At 35.8% G+C, this 10,738-nt stretch overlaps 1 protein-coding gene across 1 annotated transcript; it reads left to right on the top strand.

Moving 5' to 3' along the window:
- LOC109832685 lies at nt 739-6,593 on the top strand. Its single transcript, XM_020400091.1, has 5 exons — nt 739-816; nt 2,253-2,859; nt 3,002-3,055; nt 3,189-3,352; nt 6,230-6,593. The coding sequence occupies exons 2-5, from the start codon at nt 2,295-2,297 to the stop codon at nt 6,320-6,322; spliced, it is 876 nt and encodes a 291-aa protein (XP_020255680.1). The 5' UTR covers nt 739-816; nt 2,253-2,294; the 3' UTR covers nt 6,323-6,593.

Raw genomic sequence — 10,738 nt, 5'->3', positions numbered from 1 at the left:
CATATATATAATGTTTATCGTACTTCTTTTTTTTATGTTTGCTTTTGAGATTGTTTATTATAAAACATGAACTTATAATGTTAAAAAGTGCAGTATAATTCTATTTTCAATGCAATAAGAAATGTTATTTTTTTATTGCTAGAACTAAAGTTCATAATGATATTGTTACTCATCATTGATTCTATATTATAGCTTGTGATTGGTAGAGTTTAGAATATGATATGTAGTATCAATTTAACTTATTTTTTTTACGATTCTGTTTGAAGATATTATTATGTCAACTGATATCTTTTTCTGTGAAAATCAATTATGATATCCCAGTTAAGTATATTGATCTCGGTTTAGTACAAAAATCCATTACATCCATTTTTTTATAATGTTTAAATAAAATTTATAGTAAATCTAATAATTAAAATAAATATGACTTATTTATAGTAATAAAATAAAAAATAAATTATTTTGATATTTAACCACATGCATTGCACGTACATAAAACCAGTCTTCAAAAAAAGTAAAAGAATGGAAATTAGCGTGTCAATAAAGACCCTATAGCCGAAAGAGCTTTCTCAATTTACTGGGTCTCGGCTCCGACCCGTTTGTTTATGAGAAGAGATGACCCGTGAGGCATCAGCGGAGCGGACTCGTTTAACGGGTTCGACTCGTTTGATCCGACCCAGCACATGCAGATCACGTGCCAAAAGCCCTAGGAACCAAAGTCCGCTCTTTTCTCTCCGATTCCCGCCTTAAATCTCCCCGGACCCGCTTCCCCTCTCTCCAGCGGCGAAACCCTAAACCTAATCACTTCTCGCGATTCAGGTACCCTTTCACTTTCAATTTCTCTGTATTATCTAAAAACAGTGGATCATTGCTAATCAATTCTGTAGAGATTTCCTTTTCGGGGGTTTTTCCGTTGTTGTTCACGTTCTTCTTGAAATGGGCGTACCTGAAATTTGATCTTTAGGTTAGGGTTTCAAATATCCCTGTGGGAAAACTGGATCTTTAACTGATTTCAGCGTTTTCTTATGTTTTAGTTTGTTTGGATAATTGTTTAGAACCTTGATCTCTTGATATTTGATGAATGGGTTTTCCGTGGATTTGGTTATTGTGTGAATGCATGAAGTACCCATGTAAAAAGGTTGGTTTTTGAGACCGACTCATCAGAAACTTTAGGTTAACTTGGTGGGAAAAATTCCTAGCTTTCACTTTTACTTTCCACCCAGTCACAGGAACTTAATTTTGTTGTTAATAAATTGACTCAAATTTTGCTTCTTGATGAATGAAAAGCGGTTTTAAAGAAAATCGTCTCCATGCAAAAGCCTAAGAATCCCCTACCCTTTCCGTTGTTAATATATTTTTCCAAACTTCTATTTCTTTTGGCGATGTATGATGAGATTGGCCTTGTACTTTCCCTATCAGTTCTTCATTCAGCTGTATTTGCACGGATTTTTATGTGGAATGTTGTATTTCTTCCTGCTATTAATTGAATTATTCATATGTAAAAATTTCTAATAACCTTGGTAAGATTCTTCATTTTTTATTACTCTTCTATGAAGTTGTATGTTCCATTAAAGATCTAAATAGCAAAGTCAGAAAAAAATAAAAATTTTCTTTGTCAGTAATGTTTGAATTTATTTTAGGTAATGTTTTGCCCCATGACAATGTGGGTTTGTTTGAGTTAGTTTCTCTTGTGAATTCTCAAGTGGTCCTATCATTTTTTTCATTGGGAATTATTTCTGTCTACTACAACAACAACAGCAACGGGGCCTTTACCCGAAGCTTTTGGGATCAGCTCAGCTACATGAATCCTATTTAACTCCGCCAGTGTTGTGCTTTGTTTTCTTGCCAGTATTGCTTGTTCCAAGAATGAAGGAGGAGGGTTGCTTTAGATAACTGAAACCAGTGCAAAATATAGTCGGGTCCACATGATATGTAGATGAACAAAATTTTGGGATAAACGTGTTGTTGCTGTTGTTGACTGCATCAATCCTATTCTTCCATTTCGTTCTATGTTTGACCATTGCTATACTTTTTGGTGAAACTGAAGCTTAATACTTATTGTTGCTCCCTGTCATTAAAACATAAAAGAAAGAAATTCTATTGTCAGTGAGGACTCCTACGGAGTTAGAACTTTATTAGCTTGTAATATCATTTTATAGAAGTTTTCCTACAACGATCTACTCTGTATGGCTAAATACACTGAATTATTCTTATTCTTTTCATGTTGCTAAGATAACTTTCCTTTTGCCTTGAAGTAAGCCTTCTTTAATTTGAAGATCTACCTGGGAATTTGTGGAATGGACTCCTCTGACAAAGGTATCTTGGGAGATGTACCCTGTAGTGGAAACACAACAGCCCTAGAAGGTTTTGGTCATGAGTCTGGCTGTATAAATTCAAGTTCAGATAGATTGCTAGATGAAAGTAAAGGCAGTTTGAGTAAAGGAAAATCGAAAGTTCTTGATACATTTCCCCCATATCCGCCAAATTCCAAACAGAAATTCTGCCCTCAGATATCTGATGAAATTCATGAAGATAATGCTGTTAATAAAACTATGGAAAATTATCATTCAGGAATAAAAGCTTTATTTTCTGCTTCTATACCAAGTCAGAGCAAGGAATCAGATGATGTATCGACTGAATCAGATGAAACATTAGAAGAGAATTACAAAAGGGATAGCGCGACAAAGAATCTCATTCACATGGTCAAGGGGCATGATGCACCTATATCTTCTTCACACCACCTCAATGCTGATCATTCAGCTTCGAAGGAAAATATGGTTGATGCTGGGGGGAACTTGACTCAAGAATTGTCGGACAATATAGGCTTGGCAAAACCATGTTCATGTTCTTTCTGTCTCAAAGGTGAATCATGTGTATCTTACTACTGTTCTTTCTTAGAGCTTTGCCCAACTTCTACTTTGTCGGTTTGAATTTCTAGTTGGTTAGGTCTAATTAAAAAAGGAGGATGTTCTTGACATAATGATGTTTATGTTACTGCAAGCAGCGGCACATATGTGGATGGATCTTGCTTTCCAGGATACAAGAGGCAGACTGACTGGTAGCCTCCATTTTTTCTTTTATAACAACTTAATTGACATTTTGTTAACTGCCCCTAACTATTCTTATTTTTAGCAGAAGACTATTTGTAGTTAGTGGTCTTTTCTCTGTGCATAACATGTATCTTTCTCCAGAGTTGCAGAGAAGCAAGAAGCGTGCAGCAGACCAAATTTTCAGACTTACTCAAGATTCCTCTAAGCTTTCCAAACCTTCAAAATTAGAGGTTGATCTCATGCAACATTGGAACTTGATCTTCTCTCGTACCCAGAATGCCCTTGTCCATGAAATTGCCAAAACCGTGAGTCATTCTCTAAACTTTCATCCCTTATCATTTTCTTGTATACAAATAAATTTACTGGTAGAACTGAAGCATGTTGATTAGTTATTGTCTTGTTGATGGCTTGAAAGGAGATGGTTTTTTTAAGAGTGGCAAGAAGTTGGGAGCATGCCAATGGCGTAGCTGAAAAGAAGCCATATATTTTTCTCAAGAAGGCAGAGTGTGCGTACTTAGATATTATTAGCAATGAGAACATCAATGAAAAATAGAAGAAATTAATGAGATGGAAAGTTCTTGTTTGACAGCTTAAAGATACTTGGAAATCCAGATGAAAAGATATGCCAAAATTGGAAAGAAAATTTAGATATATATCCCCTGAAAATCTTTCATATGTAGAAGAATGCCCATCAAATCGTCAGATTTGTAAATTGACTCCGGATCTTAGGCATTCTTAGTTCTTGTTACTGTTTGAGAATAAAATGGGAACGTCGCTTTCGGTTTTCTGGTAAGTTACCTAATAATGATGAGGATTTTGTAGATGTATAGACCCCTCAAACCTTTCATATCTTAGAAAACCATCCGAAATCAAAGGGAGAGATATCGAAAGGGGGAGGTTTCATGGCCCCATATAGTTTGGGATATTATCTCTAAATATGATGATTTTACGCATTTTTTAGGGATGACATATTTGAGGAATTACTACAAACTTAAAACCCAACTTCAAATGGATAACAGGATTGATGATAGACTGACAATGTGATGATTCAGAAGCATTTCCGAGTTGCATCTGACCATCCTTATTGGATCCATCTTTTCCTTGGATAAACTCCCTGATAATCTATACCAACAAGCTTCATCCAGTCCACCAGTGCCAGTTTTCTATTCGATCAAAATTCGTCGCCCCTTTTTTCTTGTTTCAACATTTAAAACAGTTTAAAGTATCTGCTAAATAGAAGCTCCTAACATAAAGGGACCCTTAAAAACGAAAATATTCCATTATGCAGGGGAGAGATCCTACATCACTCTTCTTTGCTTGAAAAAACTTTCCTGTCTTGGAATCATTATTTTGTTATACCCATGTACTTCATTCGATCATACTGTCAAGCCATGTACATAAGAGGTCTTCAATATGTCTGTATTTTCTAGTAATCCAAATCGTTCCTTTTGACCCATGCAAAGTCCAATTATCAATTGCCATGAAGTTTTCTTGCCAATCAGAATCCTCTCTTTCCAAATATGGGCTTTCAATAAATCACCAATATCCAATACTTCTCCTTATGGTTGCAAGAGCCTATGGTTCAGTTTGGCATTAGGTTCTATTTTGTACTTCACTTCTTTGTTGACCCTTGTCAAGTGTTATAGCTATCAAGATTCGATCAAGTTCTCTGTATTAACAGTCCTCTGGAAATGTTTGATATAGGAGCCTGATATAATGCTCTAGATGGTTTGTTCCTATATAGAAAAAAGATGAATTTTCTCTAGCACAGCATGGTATGCTACTGACGGCCATCAAGAAATCTATGCAACTTATATTGTCGGAGAGAACTTGAATGCTTTTCTGACGTCCATCTCATTATATGTTTTGATCTGATGCATGGAGTTACAAGTTTTGATCTGATGCGTGGAGTCTAGCCTTGTCAATCTCATCTTTTAGGCTTTGTAAGTTGCCATAAAGAAAATTAAGCACCGAGGTCTAAAAGCAAAAAGCACAAATGTAATGAGATATGTTCTGTAAAGTCTAAACTTCCATAAAAGTTTATAAACCCTGTAGATACCTGCATCCACAGTTTTTCTCTCTCTAAAGTATTAGTGAGAAAGTAGGCTGAAGCTGACTAGTGTAGAGGAGCATGATCCAAGAATTGATTAAGATAGCCATTTTAGGTAGATTAATCATCTGTGTATTTATGGGTAAAGCGGACTGGTAGTGCAAGTCAATGACAATTTGGATAACTTGCAAAGAAAGGTTGGAAGTTTCCATTACCAGGGCATACATATAGTAATTATTAAATCCTTGAATATGTAACATTATAGGACAACCAAGATAAGAAAGAGAAGAAGAATGTTGATAGTAACTGCAAATTTCTTAGGCTCCACAATTCTAGAAGATGACATTGCGAGGAAAGTAAAAGTTTTAACCTGCATCAAACCCTCAAACTGGACTTAAATATTCCTCTGAGCCATTATCTTAGTAAATAATTTTTTCTATCTGATCTCCCGTTCTTGCATAAGGACCATGTTCATGACCACATTATTGATCCTGATGTGGTGTACGATAAAAGGTAGAATTTTTCTATAAAATGAGTAAAAGACTAATGAAATATGATGCAAATACTATTGATTAAGGCTAATGAGGGAAATAACTAAATAAGAGAAGGCCACGTGAAAAGGCATCAAGGCCTGCAAATAGGGTAAAGAGGCATTGCAAATTGTGAGTTCAGTACCTCTTGAAACTTCGGCACTTTATCAGTCAATCACTTTGCCCAACCAAAGGTCATGTCTTGCATGCCAACAATGTATATGAAACAATCTTAACATTTTACTTTCCTTCCTTTAATTAATCATGTGAAAATGCATCTACCAGAGAGATAATTCGTTTGGAATTTTTATGAAAGGGGAAATAAATATAGTTGAATTGTCAAATTCTGATTCAGAATTAATGAGATTTGAACCCAGGACCACTTGAAAATCTGACACCAAATCGAATAATTACTTTATAAAATTAAGCTCATGGATTTAGGCCAACAGTGTATAAACTCGGTTATAAACTTAGACGAAACTCCTTCTATTGCTAAGTCGAGGATGGCTAGTGCATAGTGCAATTCTTTATGTGTCTGGTTTTGCACCATACCCCATTGAATTTTTTCCGTCAAAATAATGTTTCCATTTTCTGTATCGCAGAGGTCAGATCTCCAAGCACGAAGTAAGCTAATGGAGAACTGCAAAAGAGAATTGGAGTCAAGGAGCAATATATCACTGGATAAACCGTTATAGTTTTTTTCCCCAGCAATGTGCTGATTTTACCAGAAATCGTGCTTGAGATATTCTGATATATTCCCGAAAACCAGTGTTTGATATCGGGGGAATATTTGCAGTCAGCATCTGGTTGTTTGCTTCAATCGAGAAGCGACTGATGACTTGTCTGTAACTGCTTGGAATGAGTATTTAGCCGAGTTTGAGCCTATGGAATGTATAGTAGTAAATTGTTTCCTCCTGGTGCAATATGTTTATGATTATGCAAGTTTACTGGATTGTGCTTTCATTAGTATGATTCTCCATTTTGTTTGCTGTGTTCTCCAACGTCATTTTGGGCTAATCATTTCAGGCATCCGTAGATTTTAACAAGTACATCATATCATAAAGATCAATGGTAATACATAACAAAATTTCGGTATCAAATATATAGCACTCTTTCTTGTGAATTACTACTATCAAGTTATTTATCTCTATTTTTGCAAAAAAAAAATTATGGTGTTTATAGCTCTGGTTAACGGGGTGTTTGTTTCACCAAAAATTTTGGCATTTGGTATGGATTACAAGTTTTGGGATCAAAAAGTGAGTTTTTTTGTATTTTGGGACTTTATATATGATGTTTGTTTAAGAATTTTTTAAGAATATTGAATTCGAAAATCTAAAAGTGTAAAAAGTGTTCAATTTTTAGAATTTGCCAAATCCTCTCCCAAATCCTCTCAATTGGAGAGGATTTTGACAAATTTCATAAATGAGTGTGCTTACCTCTCAATTGGAAAGGATTTGACAAATCTCAATTTTGTCTTTTTGTGGGAGGTTATCTCATCAAGATAGCATATTCATCATATTATAAAATTTTGGCATTTGGTAATGCTATAATTTGAGCTTGAAACAAATAAAGTATAACAAATTGTAGTATTTCAAGTCCCAAAATATTAATGAAACAAACAACATTTTAGAAATCTCAACTTATAACAAAACACCTATGGATTTCAATTCCATGGTGAAATCCATCCATATTCTAAAATTATAGGATTTGAAACAAACACCCCCCCTAATAGAATCTGCCTGCCCCCCCCCCCCCCCCCTTTTGGGTTTTTTGCATAAATACCCCTCAAATCTTTCATATTTGTAAAACTGTCTTCTCATTTTGGTATTTGCAAAAGCCCATAATTCTCTCTTTTTGGGGTTTTCTACCCCCCTTAATTTAACAACATGGTTTCCGATAACATCTGACATGTTTGCAACATTTTTCATTTGGAAAAACTGAAGTGTTAGCGGGAGGGATTGAAACCTACCGTGAGAGAATTTGGGGTAGTTATGCAAATATAAAAACGTAGAAAGTAATTTTGCAAAATATGCAAGCTGTGAAGGGTATTATACGCAAAAACCTTAAATAAAGCTGTGCATGGTCCAGTTCGTCGGTTACATAACGCGGCCTCAACCGCCGGATACCTATCGAACGGGCAAAATCTATTTTCCATCAGCTTAACAGAACTCAGTGTTAAATGACGAAAACATCCCCAGAAATGTAACGAAACCAAGGGTATTAACGTAAAAAGGGACGCCTATAAATCCCACAACATTTAAAACCCGCGGGTCTTGGACCTCCCTTCATTCGACGCCTCCATTTGCTCTCGCTTGGAAGCAGCCGCCTCCTTCATTGTCGGTAACATTTCTTGATCTTTTTATCTTCGATTTATCTCTTTATTTTTTTTTGCATGAACTGTTGTATTTTGTTTATGCTAGAAGTTTGGATCTGATGATGTCTTTGCCCAATTTTGTGGAAATGGTAGCGGATCTTGTTTATAGCTAGGGTTTGTAGATAAATAGCAGTAATTAAGGTGTAATTATTTCTGATATTTGCGTGATTTCATAGATCTGGTTTTATCTTCTCGTTACTCTTGATATTTGCACGTGTATGTATCGATCTCAACATTTATTTGTTTTTCTGAAAAAAAATTCCCTGTTTTCGTTGGTTCTTGAATATTCGCGGTAAAGATTTGTCCCGTATTTATTAGGTTATCTATTTCATGTAGATCGTGTTAGATCTAAACCAAAACTTGAGATCTAAAACCATATAGCCATGATTAATTCAAAGAGATTAACAATAATCAAAAGAGTGCGGAAGATTATACCTGAATCCATAGAAGAAATCTTGATTTGGGTTTCAATGATCTTCTAACCTTAGAGTTTTTCTAAATCCGAATTTCTCTCTCTAGATGGGGGTGAAGAGAATTAGAGAGTGTAACCCTAGGTTAGGGACCATAACCCCTTATTTATAGATGTTAAACTTTTGTAATTTAGCCCCTCAATAAATCACAATTACAACCTGGTATCTGCACATATAACCCCATGATTATATTTAAATACCCATCAACCCAACTTAATTGATCACTTTAGTGGGTTATCATGAAAGATAGCAATACACATTGATTAATCATATGTGCCCACAATTAGATTTATTAGATTAAATCCAACAATCTCCCACTTGGGCACCATATGATTCCTTAAATTGTGTATAACCTTATGAGCTCAAAAAATTGCTATCACTGAAAAGGTATTTCCGAACAATCTCGTCCATTAACTATATCAATATAGGATCAAAGCGGCCTTCATCACATTATCGTGACTCGACCCATCAATGGTCACATATACCAATACAATCAAACGACATAGATCAATCATGGATGTGCAGCATGAAAATTACATGCAATGTGATCAGTACATGTCTATTTTCAACTGGTCCTCCTTTAGTGAGGTCAAACCAAACATAATGTAACAGAGTGTCTTAACTGAATACTTTATTCTGATCAGACAATACAACCAAACATAAAGCACCACAAATACAAACTCCCACTAAAACATAATATCCTCAAATAATACCACACCCATATGAGCAGTATGCTCATGAAAGACCTTAGGTGGCAGTCCCTTAGTAAGAGGATCAGCTATCATGGAGTTTGTCCCAATGTGCTCTATGGATATCTGTCCACTCTGTACCCTTTCTTTCACAACCAGGAACTTAATGTCAATATGTTTTGACTTAGTTGAGCTCCTGTTGTTATTGGAATACATTACTGCAGATTTATTGTCACAATATAACCTTAGTGGTCTTTCAACATTTTCCAAAATGCGCAGTCCCGTGACAAAATTTCGCAGCCATATTCCCTGATTGGATGCCTCATAGCAAGCTACAAATTCTGCTGCCATAGTGGAGGAAGCTACTAGTGTTTGTTTGACACTTTTCCATGATATAGCTCCTCCTGCTAACATATAAATGTAGCCTGATGTAGACTTCCTGCTATCTTGGCATCCAGCAAAATCAGAGTCCGAATACCCAATGACCTCTAATTTCTCTGATTTTCTGTATGTGAGCATGTAATCTTTTGTTTTCTGAAGATACCTCATAACCCTTTTGACTGCTATCCAATGATCCATACCAGGGTTGCTTAAGTATCTGCCTAACATCCCAACAATGTACGCAATATCCGGACGCGTACATACCTGAGCATACATTAGACTTCCTACAGCCGAAGCATAAGGAATCTTCTGCATTTCCTGAATTTCAAGGTTACCTTTAGGGCACTGATTGAGACTAAACTTGTCTCCTTTAGCAACAGGGGTGTTACCTGGTCTGCAATCTTGCATGCTAAACCTTTTAAGTACCTTATCGATATAGCTCTTTTGTGATAATCCAAGAATACCCCGAGAGCAATCTCGATGTATCTGGATCCCTAATATAAAAGAGGCGTCCCCAAGATCTTTTATCTCAAAATTCTTTGATAGAAATCTCTTGGTTTCGTGCAACATGCCTATATCATTAGTGGCAAGCAAGATGTCATCCACATACAGAACCAGAAAAATATACTTACTCCCACTGAACTTGTGATATACACAGTCATCAACAATGTTCATCTCAAAACCGAACGAGACCCACTAAACTTGTGATATACACAGTCATCAACAATGTTCATCTCAAAACCGAACGAGATAATTATTTGTTGAAACTTATGATACCATTGACGAGGAGCTTGCTTGAGTCCATAGATGGATTTTCTTAATTTGTAAACCATATTCTTTGGGTGTCCTGACACAAAGTTTTCTGGTTGCACCATATAAATCATCTCATCAATGTCTCCATTGAGAAATGCAGTCTTAACATCCATCTGATGTAACTCAAGATCATAATGAGCAACAAGTGCCATGATTATTCTGAAAGAGTCTTTCGATGAAACCGGAGAGAAAGTCTCTGTATAATCAATGCCTTCCTTTTGAGTATAGCCTTTAGCTACAAGACGTGCCTTATACCTCTCCACATTACCGTTTGCATCCCGTTTGGTTTTAAAAATCCATTTACAACCAATTGGTTTTGCACCTTCTGGTAATGAGACAAGTTCCCAAACTTTATTGTCTTGTATAGACTTGTACTCTTCATTC

This window comes from Asparagus officinalis, chromosome 3 (genome assembly GCF_001876935.1).
Source record: "Asparagus officinalis chromosome 3, Aspof.V1, whole genome shotgun sequence".
Lineage (NCBI taxonomy): Eukaryota > Viridiplantae > Streptophyta > Magnoliopsida > Asparagales > Asparagaceae > Asparagus > Asparagus officinalis.
This window is presented reverse-complemented; position numbering and strand designations above follow the sequence as displayed.

Coding starts and splice junctions, on each gene's coding strand:
- LOC109832685 (XM_020400091.1), top strand. CDS start 2,295: ATGGACTCCTCTGACAAAGGTATCTTGGGAGATGTACCCTGTAGTGGA. Junction 3,056..3,188: donor TACAAGAGGCAGACTGACTG/GTAGCCTCCATT, acceptor ATCTTTCTCCAG/AGTTGCAGAGAAGCAAGAAG. Junction 3,353..6,229: donor TCCATGAAATTGCCAAAACC/GTGAGTCATTCT, acceptor TCTGTATCGCAG/AGGTCAGATCTCCAAGCACG.